The sequence below is a fragment of the Mytilus trossulus genome, chromosome 5 (assembly GCF_036588685.1).
Source record: "Mytilus trossulus isolate FHL-02 chromosome 5, PNRI_Mtr1.1.1.hap1, whole genome shotgun sequence".
In the NCBI taxonomy this organism is placed as follows: Eukaryota; Metazoa; Mollusca; class Bivalvia; order Mytilida; family Mytilidae; genus Mytilus; species Mytilus trossulus.
Window position 1 is genome coordinate 1,943,532 of NC_086377.1, and position 18,053 is coordinate 1,961,584.

General features: G+C 32.6%; 1 protein-coding gene across 1 annotated transcript in view; it reads right to left on the reverse strand.

Annotated features, from left to right (window-relative positions):
* The window catches only part of LOC134719283 (uncharacterized), an 85,372-nt gene that overhangs the window by 11,678 nt on the left and 55,641 nt on the right, over positions 1 to 18,053 (reverse strand). The window contains exons 10-16 of the mRNA XM_063582288.1: positions 10,755 to 10,853; positions 10,196 to 10,300; positions 7,467 to 7,559; positions 3,880 to 3,955; positions 2,867 to 3,115; positions 1,943 to 2,185; positions 58 to 390 (exon numbers count right to left, since the gene is read on the reverse strand). Of these exons, the coding sequence (XP_063438358.1) occupies positions 58 to 390; positions 1,943 to 2,185; positions 2,867 to 3,115; positions 3,880 to 3,955; positions 7,467 to 7,559; positions 10,196 to 10,300; positions 10,755 to 10,853 (1,198 nt within the window). The remainder of the gene's footprint in view (positions 1 to 57; positions 391 to 1,942; positions 2,186 to 2,866; positions 3,116 to 3,879; positions 3,956 to 7,466; positions 7,560 to 10,195; positions 10,301 to 10,754; positions 10,854 to 18,053) is intronic.

Below are 18,053 nucleotides of genomic sequence, written 5' to 3' on the forward strand. Positions count from 1 at the left end.
CAATAATTTGTTTGTACATACAAAGGACAATATCTTTCATTTATAAATATTTATTACCAGCTGTATTTCTTTGCCCCTGACATCCAGGGAGTTCTGTATACTCTGGTATGTTTTCGTGTATATCTCTGCTGCCATTGAAGATCAACAGAAATGTCCCCCGACTTGTGACGAAAAGTTGGTGAGTCAAGTGGTAGATTTTCTGACCACCAAAATCCCACAAGTCTATAGGTACAACTTCCATTTCGTATTGCCCTAGAGTACATTGAGAACGAACAAGCTTGATTATTTCCTCTTCTGACATATCTATGCCAGTCAAGTTTTCTTCGATCTTTGTTTCTTCCATCTTTCCACCTCTATCATTTTGAGTAAAGATATGTGAGGGTGTTCTACCTATAAAGACACATTTTACTTTTTGAACGAAGTTACAATTTTAAAAAATCATGTAAAGTTCACTGAACATGGCATGTATTTTCGTTTAAATACTCGTGTGTGCCACGTTATCACACGTATCGAACGTATGCCATTGCACGTCTTTGAAAAGGCATGTGTTAATGGACATTTACGGAAAGTCTCGGAACCGACTGTTTACACTGTCCTTAACAGGTAAAAGGTCGTACTAACATAAAACAAAAGAATACAGATGTGAATATTTGACCTTGCACAGACAAGACCGAGACACTGATTTTTGCATTCTATTTCAAAAGGTAACTGTCCACAGCAAAACATGCCAACTAACTCTGACACATTATTAAGACTCAGGACCGAACATGCTTTGTGCTTAGTAGAGAAGAAGTAAATATAATTTTCTGAGTGTTCTAAGTGTATGATTTGACCATTGTTGAATCTATAATTTCCAGAAACGGAGGCACGCTACATTGTTTATCTCTTAAAAGCACTATGCATATTTGCAAAACAATTCCGCCGTTATTGTAATAAAACATTTCCGAGAAGGGCGCTTTACCATCAATTATCAGTCGTCAATAGTAATACCTTTCATAGTTTGGTATAGTATAAATAGTATTCCTTAAATTTCGACTCGTAACAAAAAGTTGCAAGGGTAAAGGACCCCCTTGTCTGCAACCTCGTTCACTTGTAACAGAGCCTGAAATAAAATTTTGCTGTGTAACTACAGATTTGGTATTTGTAAAACAAAATGATTGAGCAGTTGGAAAGATCAAGAACTTGTTCTGTGAAAATCCCGGAGATTGAATCGAATATTATTTTAAAATAAATCAACGAGGAGGAGAATGCCTGGGATATCATGTTGTGCAGTGTAGTGCAGTAAATTATATAATTATCAATTTGGTATTTTCACCAATAAATCTATCAGGTATAAGTACTGTCAGACTTTCTATTTATTAAGATTAATAAAACCATTTTTATTCCTTTCTACAATGCAACATGATGATTATTTGTGAATTGTAATTAAAGGACTGATTGGACGACATTTTGTCATATGTTGTTCGATTTGTCACCTTTCGGTATTTAAGTTTAAAAACCTTGTTTGAGGTAATAGACATTAACTATATTCAATTGATCTATATACAAATTTATGCTATATATAATATATAATTATATCGTATGCAATTAGTACGATTCCTAAATCACTAAATGCACTCATAATATAATTCATTATTAGATATGCAACAAAACTATACAATGATATGTGTGCTTGCATATGTCGGTATTAGCAAGAAATTAAAGTACATAATATTAATGCAAACAGAGCGATACACCTTCCTGTTGTACGTTTTTTTTTGTTTTGTTTTTATCTACGAAAGAATGTATCTACTCATTTTTGTTATATTATCCTCTTGTTTACAGCAGCTGTTCTATTCTTATTATTTACCAAACACAATTGACGACCATTGTTTCCATAGATTTTGATACATGAATGTTTCAAAATGAATCTGATCAGGCACAAATAATAACACAACTGTACCTTTAAATGCTTTCTGTGGAATATTTTCCTGAGATTTAAGAGCACCTGGTTTTGACTTGTTCCCGCTATGTGTTACTTCACCTGCATCCGGAATAGAGGTTACAACATCTTGATTCTTCGTCTCCTCGCTTTGTTTTACTGTATCGAGATCTTCTTTATCATTAACTGATTTATCAGCACCTACTGTAGCTGTCACTTCTTTACTCCTGAGTAAGCTTTGAACTGTGGCGTTCAATATGGTTCCTAAAAATGAATAATCTGATTTATGAAAAATTTCGAAATTATATTTAAAATATTGTAAAAAATATGTAATCGCATTAACAAGTCAAGGAGTTGAGTGATGGTTGTGTGTGGGGTCTGTTATGTTGTCAATTGTTTATGTTTATTGGTGAATTTATAAAACGTCTTTATACAAAATGATGTTCCATCTTAAAGTCCCGCATGGTGAAAGAATAAGCAGACTTAAATGTAATGTATTATGTTGTTAGTAAAGAAGAAGACTTTAATTAAATTAGATTCATTAATTAATCTTCGTATTATGAGTTTCAGTCAAAGTGGAAAATAGAAATCCGAATACCAGCTATTGTAACAGTTACATAAAATTTGAATCTAGGTCGATGTTTAATTCAAATGGTAACTCAATTTGCCCATTTACCTTGGCAATGATTCGTTCTTTGACCTAGTTTAAATATTATTATTGGTCAAACTCCGTTCTGATTTAAATCATATTCTAACTTAAACTTTGAGCATTAGCTACAACTAAACGTATTGTTCTCAATTTATCTATCAATCACACTTTGAACTGAAGTTTAAAACCTATTCTTACAGGAATTTTCATCAATCTCCAGCTCGAACTCGAAACATTACTGTAAGTTTCATTTCGATCAGTTAACTCCTATTGCTTATTTGCTAGATAATAAATACCATGCTTTAGGAAAATCCAACAACGTTCTTGTATGTCCATTCCAGCCCTTCCCAGGTAAATCCATATACCATCCGTAGATTGCCGTTCTTCCGGAGCCTCGTCTCCAACTAAAATTTTGGCTAAACTCGTTTTTCCCACACCAAATGGACCAGTTAAAAAAATTCTGTTCCAGAAGCACCTGTACGCCCCGCTCATTAACAGACCTTTGAATTCCTTATCAGAGAAGATCAGTATTTCTTCTTTAGGGCCTGCAATATTATAGCCGAAAGTAATATGAATTACAAAATATGGACTTCAATTTTCAGAAATATTATTCTGCCATAATAAGAAAAGCCAGTATAAACAAGAAACTGCATGCGATTTTGTTTAAACCAAACCCTTTTTTAAATGTTAGACGTTGAAAGAAATTTCAGTAAGTATGATAAGATTTTAAATAATTCACGGACAGCAAGAAGTTTTATATATCGTCACATGTACTCAGTAGACATCAATATCATAGATCTCCAGATCAAATTTCGCATAACTCTGTAACTTACCCTACCTAAACATGCTGTTATGTGTTAAGATTATTTGACTTAAATGTTTTGGATCCTTCCAGTCATTAATATTTATTGTGGTTTTGTATGAAAACATTAAAAAAAAAATAATCAAATAATCATCTCACAAAGAAATTGTAAACGTAACAGCAAAAATCCAACTGCATGAACATTTAATCAAATTTAAAGAAGTGATTCCAGAAGTTCTCAATAGATAGCAATATTATAAGTTAAAAGTTCACAAAACAATCCTAATTATACAGCGGAAAAATAACAACCTATATTCCATACTCTGCATATAATAACACAAATAACAGTTTTACCAAACACGAATTGACTACCAGACATAAACGAACATCCTTTATATTTTCAACATCACATTAAAGTGTATCAAACCAGTTACTAAGTCATAAATCATAAACAGTGAAATACAGTTTTATAGATGTTTATCACACATATCATATAAAAAATCAAACCTTTCGAGACTTTTAATAGACCCTTCTGCTGAGGGTTTTTTGAGCTGACGTTTTGATTTTCTGTTGACATGACGATCTACAACATGAAATTTACTTGTAATAGATATCAAATTATATGTTTAATTAAATGCTATTTAATTTCTGACCTTAAATTAATGCATATTGTTGACTATTTAAATTTTCCATTGATTGTAGTCAATTCTTAACATATGTGTCGGTTAGTGTATAGAAAGGTATATACTATGAAAATTAGAGCTCGGGGCTTATATAGTATATACCTTTCTATACACAATTTAGCACATATTTACAACTTGAGTAATCCTGTAATTAGTCTATTGATATGTTTTGGCTGACTATGTGTAGCTCATTTACGTAGTTTTGTAAATTTACTCACTATTATCATTGTAAAATATTGACTACAGAATGAAAAGATTGTAGTTGCTGGTGTAAGTATGTGTATTCGTATAAAGCTGTGTTTTACTATACACGATAAATTTTAAAACATATAGATAGTTTGCAGTGGCAGATTAAAAAAGATGGTGTTGGAAAACGCTTATTGTTTGGGATGATCAATGCTTTGAATAAGAACATACAGTTGGACCCCCTCCCCTTTTATTTTGGGTTGGGACACCTTTTAAAAATGGATGGACCTGCTCCTGGTATATATCCATAGAAAGTCTAGTGAATAGTTTACATGCATGAAATATCTGTTACTGGACATTGAGCAATCAATAATCAATTAATTCATTACAAAATAGATCAAATTGCCTAATTTTCTTAACAATTTTTCATGGTTCACTCTATTTTTGGGTTTAAAGTAATTACCTAGAAGATAAATTATTACAACTTAAGATGGCATTATACTTAAATCTAGTTATAAATAACTATATATGTTACTTTTTATTTAACTTAAAGAGACTTTTATTTTCAAAAACATGTTTAGATCCAAAGATTAAATAGTGGGGTGTCTAAATATTAATTTGAAAACTAATTACAATCTATTTAGTTAAATTTGGAACACAACATTTTTTTCAAAATAGCCAGTAGCAATTTTTATTTCCATATCTTGATTACGATACAATGAAATCTTACCCTTATGGTCATTCATGCGTAGTTCCTTAGTACACGGAAAAAGTATGTACTATGAAAAATAGAAGGCAAATTCAAGCAATTTGATTTGACGATAAGTGCTAAATTACTTATAACAGACAATTTAATTCCAACGATTTTTTGTTTACATTGGTGTTCTCCAATTGTTTTGATCAACTAAGTATGTAATTAACACGGATATAATGTGTTTTATAAGCAAACTTGATAGAATGGTCAATCATATTAGATATTCCCACACAATGCAGCCATTTTCACAAATAAAACATAAGTCATTGTGATGCACACAATTAGATTATCTAAATGTTTTAAACCAATGCTTTTTTTATTCTATAATTGTACAAAAAAAATAATAAAAAGAATAACTAGAGGCTCTAAAGAGTCTGTGTTGCTCACCTTGGTCTATGATCATACCAAACAAAGGACATACATAATAAATTAGAATAGAATTCATGAGAAAATTGTGTTTCGGTGATGATGATATGTTTTTCAATCTTACTTTACTGAACATTCTTGCTGTTTATAATTTTCTCTATTTATAATGACCTTGGCTCAGTAGTTTCAAAGGAAAATATTTTGTAAACGTTTACAAAAATGTACATAAATTTAGGAAAATTGTTTAAAGAGCAATAACTCCTTAAGGGGTCAATTGACCATTTTGGTCAAGTTGACCTATTTGTATATCTTACTTTGCTTTACACAAATATTGTTTACAGTTTATCTTTCTCTAAGAGAATATTGAAGATAATAACCCAAAACTGCAAAATTACCCATTAAAGGGCAGGAACCCAACAACGGGTTGCCTGATTTGTCTGAAAATTGCAGAGCAGTTAGATCTTGACTTAATGAACTTATTTAAATGAATTAGATTTGCACTAAACGCTTTGAATTCAGAGATCATAGCCAAAAAATGCATTTTACCCCTATGTACAATTTTTAGCTATGTCGGCCATCTTGGTTCATGGACAGGATCATTGGACACATTATTGAAACAACATACCCTTAAGATAATGTTTGCCAAGTTTGGTTAAATTTGTCTAAGTAGTTTCAGGGGAGAAGATTTTTGTAAAAGATTACTGAAATGTGAGAAAAATGGTTGAAAGGAGACTACAAAGGGCAATAACTCCTTAATTGGTCAACTGAAAATGTTGATCTTGTTGACTTATTTGTAGATTTTACTTTGCTGAACATTAATTAGGTTTACCTTTTATCTCTATCTTTTATAATATTCAAGACAATACTCAAAAACTGCAAAATTGTATTATAATTACTCATTCGGGGGCAGCAACCCAACAACAGGTTGTCCGATTTGTCTGCAAATTTCAGGGCAGATAGATCTTGTCCTGATAAACAACTTTATCACGTGTCAGATTTGCTCTAGATGCTTTGGTTTCAGAGATATCAGCCATAATCTACGTTTTACCCCTATGTTCTATTTTTAACCATGGCGGCCATTTTGGGTAGATGACCGGGTCATCGGATACTGTTTTTGAAACTAGATACCCCAAGGATAATTGGTAAAATATGTCAAGAATTTTCAGAGAAAAGATTTTTGTAAAAGTTTACGGACGCCTGACGACGGACGCCAAGTAATGAGAAAGGCTCACTTGGCCCACAGGGCCAAGTGAGCTAAAAAACACATAGTTGTAAATATCTTATTTCATATTGATGTTTAAAATATATTATCACCCAGTATTTTAAAATCGTATTTTATTTGTGTTCTTCATTTTTGTGTTCTAATTTTATTTTCCACTTTGAACATGGAGACACTTATGTTGATGAACTGTTTGAGTTCAATTATATATCAAACAATAAAAAATATACTCTTCAAACTTAATAATGCAAACATAATATTTGGTGGGCCTAACAAAATCATGGAAAGAACCAAGTCCACTTTTCTGAAAGATGAACCGTCATTGAAGTTTCAGTGTTAACATTTTCCAGTGTCTGAAATTTTGGTGAATTTGACATCTAATGTAATCTTAACAAGCTATATTCATTGCATACCCATACATTGTACATGCGACAAATGTAGTGATATTTGATTATGGTTGATGACTGTATGTTGCCCTTTAAATTTTCATTTCATTTTGTTGTGTTATAAGGTTTTTTTGTTGTCTTGACTTACAATATTTTAGAGATAGATTGATGATTTTATCAATTTATACACATCGTGCTGCTTAAGATATTAATATCAAATTAATTGATTACAATACTACACAGTCACATGACAAACAACATCACGTCGATACGTTTGAAGTTGGTTTCCCTTTAATTAATGACATGTATACTAACATATTCTATATATATATTTTTCGACACGTTGGTGGTCGTTATCTGCCGTTTAATAAGACAATACTACAAAATCACATTACGAAAATATCACTCCTCTCTGTTACATGTTGGTTTGGTTTCATCATTAATATGTTCTGTATACTTTTGTGATTGTTATCTACCATTTAGTAAGACAGAATATGTACCTTGAGATAGTCCATTATTTCTTTCTTTTCTTGCCTTTTTTCTGTAGAATCTTTTCGGTTTTTCTTTGCAGCAAGCTGGTAAGGAGTTTTACCCTAAAACACAATATAATAGTATACATATGTTTCTTTTGTTTGTTTTACCACATGTCAAGTACAAATACAACATTGATTGCTTTTTTATTTTTGTCAGTTGCTGTTAGTACCTGATATTTAGCATGTCTTTGATTTTTGACATTGTGTCTGAAGTTTCTGTTGGTTGCATTCGTTATTTGTTTATTGACTGTTTTATTTTGACTTTAAATGCTGTTGTTTGTTGCTGGAAGTATTTTGTCTTTTCGTCAACGAATGAACGAGACAAAATGAAGAAGTGGGATCTCAACAACAAGTTTAAACTATTTTATTTAAAGTATAGAATCTCATTAGTTGCTTTGCCATATCGCAGAGAAGTTGTTGTTTTGGTCGCTGCTCGAATATGTATATATCTTCTGTTTGAAACTAAATAATGACACATGTAACTTAACGTTGGATATTTTGCCCATTGACACCCAATTTTCTTTTTATAAATCGTTTACATGTGTAATTATACATTTCATAAGCATTCTGTAAAAGTTTTAATTTCAAAAATGTTTTTTTTTAATTATTTTTGAAAACTTTAACTTGTCCATGATAAAGCTATGAAAAATCAATAGAGAACATTTAACCGACATAATTTCAATGGCTAATATCTCGAAAACAAGCACATTGACCTATATTTTATTTGTGCTCTATTTGTTCCTTTATTAATCCCCTATCAATATATACTAGTGTTATTAATGGCTTGTTATTTTGAAACTGAGTAGCGATTTTTCTGAAGTTTTGTAATGATTTCTAGCATAGCCAAAAACTAACATGATGTCTATCAATTATAGCAATGTATTCATTTATTGTGTTAAAAAAGGGGGAGAAAGATACCAGAGGGACAGTCAAACTCATAGATTGAAACTAAACTGACAACGCCATAGCTAAACATGAAAGAGACAACCAGACAAACAATAGTACACATGACATAACATAGAAAACTAAAGAATAAGCAATACGAACCCCACCATAAACTGGGGGTAATCTCATGTGCTCTGGAAGGGTAAGCATATCCTGCTCCACATGTGGCACCCGTCGTGTTGCGCATGTCATTACAAGTTTCTTTTTAAGTTGGCTCTGGCCTATTCAAAGTTTCCGTCAGAAAGGCCGTATCGTTGGTTATTTTAATCTTTACAGAGAGTGAATCAAATTGGTCGGAGATAATAGGGGGTATTGGACCATTTAAGATCAAAATTTTACTTGTGATCAGGTATGTAAAAAGTGTTGACATAAATTCTTATTGGAATATAAAAACACTGTCTGTGACACTTGGTTCAAAACTGTAGTACTAAAGCTGTAATATCATGAATATAGCTTCAAAGATTAAGCAAATAAAAAATATAGGTCAACGATAAGGAAAACAAAAATATTTAGCCTTAAAACCTATAGTTTGCCTGGGAAATTGTGAAATTTGGTGAATTGTCATTTTGAGCATCTTCAACAGCAATTAAAAATAAACAATAATTTCTTAGTGACAAAAGTTTTACTTTTTTAATCATCAAAATATCTAAAAAAAAAAAAAGAAAAAAAAAAGGATAGTGAATTTACGCCACAAACTTTTTTTTTCGTGTGCATGGTAATTCATGCGTAAAATTAGACGCAGTAGGATAGTCCCGGTCCCCCTTTAAGTGGAATTATATGACTTTATTAATATATCACGGAAACGATTGAAAACTACAAGGAAAATAATCAACACCTTTGTTTATAGAAAATAAAAATAAAAACCAAAGAGTAAACAAAGACTCACAAAACCAAAGGACATTTACATCGACAGTTATAGATAATCAATAAGAAACAACACTTAAACCCGGGAGTGAACCAGGTGGTCCAGAAGGGTAAGCATTTCCTGCACCGTATACGTCCTGTTATTTGTTTGTTTAAGGAATAATTGAAAGTTGACACGGAACAACGTAAATCTAATAAAAATCTCCGCATTTCTCAATGTTTGTTAACTATTACTGATTTTAAAGGTATTTTTTTTAAATTATTTTTTAAATCTAAACAGTAATAGGTCAAAGTAAGACCTCCAACGAAGAGCCTGGTTAATACCGACAATCAAGCTATAAATGACTCAAATGACAAGTGTAAAACAATTCAAACAGGAAAACCAACGGTCTGATTCATATGTGGAAAAAAAAACGTTAAACGATACAAATGTATAAAACCCCAATCGAAACCCTTTTACGATGTCGTTTAATAATTGAATTGCCATCAAACGTTGTTAATTGGTTCTATCAAGGAGATCAACATTAACAGCAAACAGAGATGAACACGTTGTTAGTTTAATAGTTTGTTTTAGACATCAATTTCCTGTCTTTTCTCTGGCGTTGACATACAATGTTAGTCCATAGAAAAGGTGTATAAAGTGTATAAAGAGGATCAAATGAAATACACATTGAAATTCAGTAAGAAATGTTTGTGTAAGATGACGCTGTAAGAGTAGACAGACTTCTTGTTATCTTATTATAGATGTTTAGATTAATAGTTAAAAGGATATGTACATTTTATGTGTTTTATTGACATTTTGATACAAATAAAATATAACCAAATGCTAGAATACCTCACAAAGGCTTATACTTTTGTCCACTAGATACTATACAATGAAATAATACCTGATAAGTCTTCTCAAAGGGACTGATTCCAACTTCTTCTATCAGCACTTTTGTGACTTGAAAATGTCCATACTTAGCAGAGAAATGTAATGCAGTTCTTCCATCCTATAAACATACCAAACCATGTGACAATCAAGGCAATGCTGTGTAATTAGTACCAAACAAATACAATATAATGGTGATACATTGTACCAATGTCATTGGAAACCAGTGCCAGTGATCGTAACTAAATACTCTATCGAGTCGCAAAAGTATTTATATTCCTTATACAAATAAAATAAACACGTCTTTTTGAAGTTAGATGTCAACACTTCTATCAACACTTTCATGTTGAATCACAGTTGTTAAAGAAATATATAAGTATATTACTGGATTCAGTACGATGACACTATCAATGTGAGACCCCCTGTATTTAACCGTAATTTGTTGTTTTTGAAATATGACTTAAAATTTCTCTGTATAATCTGAATCTAAAGAGGATTAGAAATATATTTTAGAAAATGCCATGTCTGTTAAACTTGAGTTAATGACAACAAGACGTATGATGATTAATCATTACTTTGGATTTTGTTTCTCTAATACAGCCAACAGTGATCAGGTATAGTACAATTGACAGGTGTCCTTTGGCAGTAGCAACCAATAATGGTGTTAATCCCATCTGTAATTACAACATACAACAGATATCAACCCTGCAGAAAGTGCAAAAAATATATACCACAATAATCAGTGTTCAATGACAAAACAACTAATAACTATTTTACTCATTTTTTACATTCAAAACTAATAAACAACGTGTTTTCTTGTACAATAGTTATCTTCAAACTAGACGAAGGGATACCTCCGCACTCCACTCTGAAGTAATTGTATTATTAGAAAGTCAATATAGGACTTTTATCTAGATATAATTGTGTCTTGGAGACACAATTGATGCACCTAGAGATGCAACGTGTTGTTTTAAAATAAACTAAAACGTTTTAGCACTTACATCCCAAGAATGAAAAATTTCAACTTTCTACCAAAAGACAAAACATTAAATAAATACAAATCAAAACCCTGACCACATTCACACCATCTTCAATATATCTACAAACAGCCAGCAAAGGAAAACTTTCTAGCAATCAAACTGTGGGAGGAGTTATTTATCTGGAGACGCTTAGGAAAACTACAACAAAATGACAAAATTCAACTATATCCCAAAATAGAAAATATTGATAAAAAAACAGGACTCTTACCACATGCACATAGTCAATATATTTACAAACAGACAGCAAAGTGAAAGATTCCTTGCATTCAAACTGTAGGAGGAGTTATGTGAAATATCTATGTACACATAATTGGACGGACGGAAGGACGGACAGACAGGGGTAAAACAATATTCGTACAACCTTCAGTTGTGTGGGCATAAAAAACGTTTGTTTCAAAAGAATTTAAAACAAATTGTATATCATGTTATTTGATCCGTTTTGATGCAAAATATCGAAACACAGATGCAATACATTAAGAATTGTAGTTCTTAACAGATATTTTAAAGTCTTTATTTTTTTAATCATTTGTTTGAACAAAAACACAATTATAACTGTATTATAAGATTCAGGATAGTTTTATGTGTGAATGTAGCAAGGTGATGTGTAAATATTTAGTTTGAAGAGGATCATCATTCAGAAAAATTATGGATCATTACATTTGGTCTTGTTACTTTTGAACGGCCAATTAACATCAGAGGTTTACCAAAAAACAAAATATATGAAATCAAAATACAAGATGTATCATTTTCAATTTGAGAGAACAGAACTAACGCAAGCACTGTTTTTTGAAAACGTTTTTTTAAGAAATGTATAAAATATCAGTACCAATGGAATCCTATTGAACAAACAATTAAATAAGATCCCATGTTATATTATTCTTACTTTCAGATAGGATCAGTTGTTTACAAAAACAAAATAAAACATGTAGTATATGATTAAAACATTGATTCTCTTTCACAGCCGCCTTTGATCAGGTAACGAAAAATCGCAAATTAGCACCAAAACAGCAACCTGCTTTGATGGTGAAATATTAACACTGAATATTTGCAATATTTTTCAAATAAAGTATAAAGTTTATGTATTAATTGATTCTTACAAATAAGAAACATCCAAAACAAATACAAAGTGTTTGTTGATGGTAAAATTTGTCAGTCATCAGATATATTTAAATAATGATCATGATATTATCAAACGTAGAAATTACAACTTCATCTCATCGATCTGTAATAAAAATACAACATGTGTCACATGATTTAGATCAATATTGCGATTGCATTTAAAAACCTTTTGTTTGTAAGTAATTTGTAAACGTTTACACCGATGGAGTCATTTCAATACAACGAGTAGAATCGTTTTAAGTGTATACCACCATTGATTTCCCCTATTAGTCTTTGGTAAATTTGTACTTTTAAAAAAAATGTGCAGAATTTATCTTCGTTTCAAATAAAGAAATACTTGGCATGAGTACAGTTTTATCCTGTCTAATACTACAGTAAAACAAGTCACATAACATTTCATTTTATATAAGAAAATAACCATCATTGGAAGCTAACCAATCAAATTTCTCCCCTTACTTTACCTGTGTACAAGCTTTAGTAACCATGCAACCTCTAGTTTACAACATATTCTATAGAAAGCCCAAACGAAAAAGTAATGGTGCTTTGAAATACCTTAGACATATGTTGATGAAAAATAAATGTTGTACTGCAATGAAATGTAGGGTTAACTGCTACCTTAGTTTTAGGATTAACTACATTTTACCTACAACTGTTAAATTCAAGGAAATATTTTTTCGACCTTTAACCGGATGTGCCGTTCCATTATTTGGTTGTGTTACACCTTCATGGTATTCTCACAAGTATTTACTATTATTAAAATATAAATTTCACTAGATCTGACTGTAGAATTTGAATATTATATGACCCAGGACATGCAGGAGTTAAAACAAAATGTTATTATTAGCAAGTTAGGCCGTGTTCATACCAAAAGCCATGTACAGTAAACATGTTTACATTTAGTTTACCGTAAAGCACACTGGTTGCACATTACATTTGTTCACATCCATACACCTTGTTAAGCTACCTGTACATAAGATTTGTTCACACTTGTAAACTATGTGTCATTTAAATATCCTTTTCGTAGAACCGGATGCACATTTTTCGCACAGTTTTTTTTTGCAGTTTGGGAACAACCGTTTGAGAGGGGGGTTCCTTGCTAAATATATTTTGATCCCCAATTTGAATAACAAGAAATATTCCGGTCATACAGATGATTAAAACAAATCGGAATCGAGAGCTTCACCCATACATTATAGTGCTAAATATTGTAAAATAAATAAAATTTGATAGCTAGCATCGAAAAAAACTGAATAAAAACGTTTGCGCGAAAACAACATCTGACTCAACCCCCATTTGTAAGTCAGGACATTGCTCCTTTATGAAAGCCATTTTGAGATATTAGGGATCACTACATTTTCATCTTTTCTGTTTATTTCAAATGGTATTTTTTCTCCAAGGAATATTTGGTAAAGGAATGGGGTATTTCTTATTTTATTTTAAGTGTTATTAAACGGATCTGAGATACTAGACAAACATATCATTTACCTCACACTTTTTTTAGTCATGAATTTATGCGTGAATCGTTGTTTGAGTAAAGACCAGTGGCGAATATTTCTGTGTACGTCAAGTCGATTCGGGAAGACCTTTTCAAATGAATTAGGTAGCAACTATTTATTTCGTTTTTTTGGGGAGGAAGGGGGGGACGAGGCATGGGCTATATAGTTTTTCAGGACAAATTTTAGTGACAAGAATAAATCAATTTTAGCATTATATATAGTGGCAGCTTAGGGTGAAACAAACAAATTTGTTTTCAGGGCCAAAAACGGGAACCATTTGTTTTCCAAAACAAAATCCATATCCCACCACCCCAACCCCCTGCCTTTATGTTTCATATTAAACTATAATAGACCCCCCCCCAAAAAAAAAAATCAATTGGTTGCTGCCTTATGGGTTCTACAATGATGCTGCTTTGTGAGTCTTGATCAGGGGTTAACAAAGTTCGTTAATTTTTTTTAACAAAAAAAAACCTGTAAAATTTAGACAACAATTTCTGTAAAGAACTATAGTTATACTTATCAAAAATATCAATTGTACTCAAAAATAGTTTCTCCTTAAAAATATACACGGTAAAACTTATGTCCTAAATGCAAAGTTTTGTGTACACTAACCTACACAAGGCCTACATTGACTATTGACTGTGTGTAGATAAAACATGTTTTAAACTACATGTAAACCTTGAGTTTTATCAATGGGAACGTAATTGTGTTTAGTTTACGTGTGAGTTACACTAACACAACACCGAATTTAGGTCAGTGTGAACACGGCCTTAGTTGAGATCTTAATAAAAAAAATCAGAAAATCTGACAGAACACAAATTTGGCGCTTTATCATGTTTACTATCTGATGCATTTTGAACAGACTAGTCAAATGATGATCCATTTAATTAAGTAAAATTAATTTTATTACATGTATCCTTTTATTTAGACAGATGTTGTTAACTTTCAGAACTTCCCACAAAAATGTCAGTTGAAACATTTTTGTAATAAATGTTTAGATACAAATATCATTCGTTAGAAAAATTACCAATACTTTAATTGTTGATGTAACGCGTCTACTGATTTGCTGACATTGTTTTGTATATCAGCTCATAACTTTTCGTTCTAGGATATTATTCACGAAACTTCATAATAAAAATGTGTCACAGATTAAGCATAAAAGGGAGTTCCTATGGGGCATTGTACTATCTATATTTACAGATTTGCAACCTACAGTCGTTAAGGTAAGTAAATTAACACTATACATTTTCTAATAAATATGTTTTGGCCATTGTACCTGTCTGATGAATAATAATAATAATGGTGAAACTGTACGAACCGAGTATGATCAGACAGAGACGAACCGAGTATATCAGATAGATATGAACCGAGTATGATCAGACAGAGATGAACCGAGTATGATCAAACAGAGATGAACCGAGTATGATCAGACAGAGATGAACCGAGTATGCTCAAACAGAGATGAACCGAGTATGATCAAACAGAGATGAACCGAGTATGATAAGACAGATATGAACCGAGAATGATCAGACAGAGATGAACCGAGTATGATCAAACAGAGATGAACCGAGTATGATCAAACAGAGATGAACCGAGGATAATTAGACAGAGATGAACCGAGTATGATAAGACAGATATGAACCGAGTATGATCAGACAGAGATGAACCGAGTATGATCAGACAGAGATGAACCGAGTATGATCAAACAGAGATGAACCGAGTATGATAAGACAGATATGAACCGAGTATGATCAGACAGAGATGAACCGAGTATGATCAGACAGAGATGAACCGAGTATGATCAGACATATATGAACCGAGTATGATCAGACAGAGATGAACCGAGTATGATCAAACAGAGATGAACCGAGTATGATAAGACAGATATGAACCGAGTATGATCAGACAGAGATGAACAGAGTATGATCAGACAGATATGAACCGAGTATGATCAAACAGAGATGAACCAAGTATGATAAGACAGATATGAACCGAGTATGATCAGACTGAGATGAACCAAGGACGATCAGACAGAGATAAACCGAGTATGATCAGACAGAGTAATGAATATCAGCATATTATATATTATACAAATCAACAATGGTGATAATGTATAAACCGAGTATGATCAGACAGAGATGAACCGAGTATGATCAAACAGAGATAAACCGAGTATGATCAAACAGAGATGAACCGAGGATAATTAGACAGAGATGAACCGAGTATGATCAGACAGAGATGAACCGAGTATGATTAGACAGAGATGAACCGAGTATGATCAGACTGAGATGAACCAAGTACGATCAGACAGAGATAAACCGAGTATGATCAGACAGAGTAATGAATATCAGCATATTATATATTATACAAATCAACAATGGTGATAATGTATAAACCGAGTATGATCAGACAGAGATGAACCGAGTATGATCAAACAGAGATAAACCGAGTATGATCAAACAGAGATGAACCGAGGATAATTAGACAGAGATGAACCGAGTATGATCAGACAGAGATGAACCGAGTATGATCAGACAGAGATGAACCGAGTATGATCAGACAGAGATGAACCGAGTATGATCAGACTGAGATGAACCAAGTACGATCAGATAGAATAATGAATATCAGCATATTATATATTATACAAATCAACAATGGTGATAATGTATAAACCGAGTATGATCAGACAGAGATGAACCGAGTATGATCAAACAGAGATAAACCGAGTATGATCAAACAGAGATGAACCGAGGATAATTAGACAGAGATGAACCGAGTATGATCAGACAGAGATGAACCGAGTATGATCAGACAGAGATGAACCGAGTATGATCAGACAGAGACGAACCGAGTATATCAGATAGATATGAACCGAGTATGATCAGACAGAGATGAACCGAGTATGATCAAACAGAGATGAACCGAGTATGATCAGACAGAGATGAACCGAGTATGCTCAAACAGAGATGAACCGAGTATGATCAAACAGAGATGAACCGAGTATGATAAGACAGATATGAACCGAGAATGATCAGACAGAGATGAACCGAGTATGATCAAACAGATATGAACCGAGTATGATCAAACAGAGATGAACCAAGTATGATCAAACAGAGATGAACCGAGTATGATCAAACAGAGATGAACCGAGGATAATTAGACAGAGATGAACCGAATATGATAAGACAGATATGAACCGAGTATGATCAGACAGAGATGAACCGAGTATGATCAGACAGAGATGAACCGAGTATGATCAAACAGAGATGAACCGAGTATGATAAGACAGATATGAACCGAGTATGATCAGACAGAGATGAACCGAGTATGATCAGACAGAGATAACAGAGTATGATCAGACATATATGAACCGAGTATGATCAGACAGAGATGAACCGAGTATGATCAAACAGAGATGAACCGAGTATGATAAGACAGATATGAACCGAGTATGATCAGACAGAGATGAACAGAGTATGATCAGACAGATATGAACCGAGTATGATCAAACAGAGATGAACCAAGTATGATAAGACAGATATGAACCGAGTATGATCAGACTGAGATGAACCAAGTACGATCAGACAGAGTAATCAATATCAGCATATTATATATTATACAAATCAACAATGGTGATAATGTATAAACCGAGTATGATCAGACAGAGATGAACCGAGTATGATCAAACAGAGATAAACCGAGTATGATCAAACAGAGATGAACCGAGGATAATTAGACAGAGATGAACCGAGTATGATCAGACAGAGATGAACCGAGTATGATCAGACAGAGATGAACCGAGTATGATCAGACTGAGATGAACCAAGTACGATCAGACAGAGATAAACCGAGTATGATCAGACAGAGTAATCAATATCAGCATATTATATATTATACAAATCAACAATGGTGATAATGTATAAACCGAGTATGATCAGACAGAGATGAACCGAGTATGATCAAACAGAGATAAACCGAGTATGATCAAACAGAGATGAACCGAGGATAATTAGACAGAGATGAACCGAGTATGATCAGACAGAGATGAACCGAGTATGATCAGACAGAGATGAACCGAGTATGATCAGACAGAGATGAACCGAGTATGATCAGACAGAGATGAACCGAGTATGATCAGACAGAGATGAACCGAGTATGATCAGACTGAGATGAACCAAGTACGATCAGACAGAGATAAACCGAGTATGATCAGACAGAG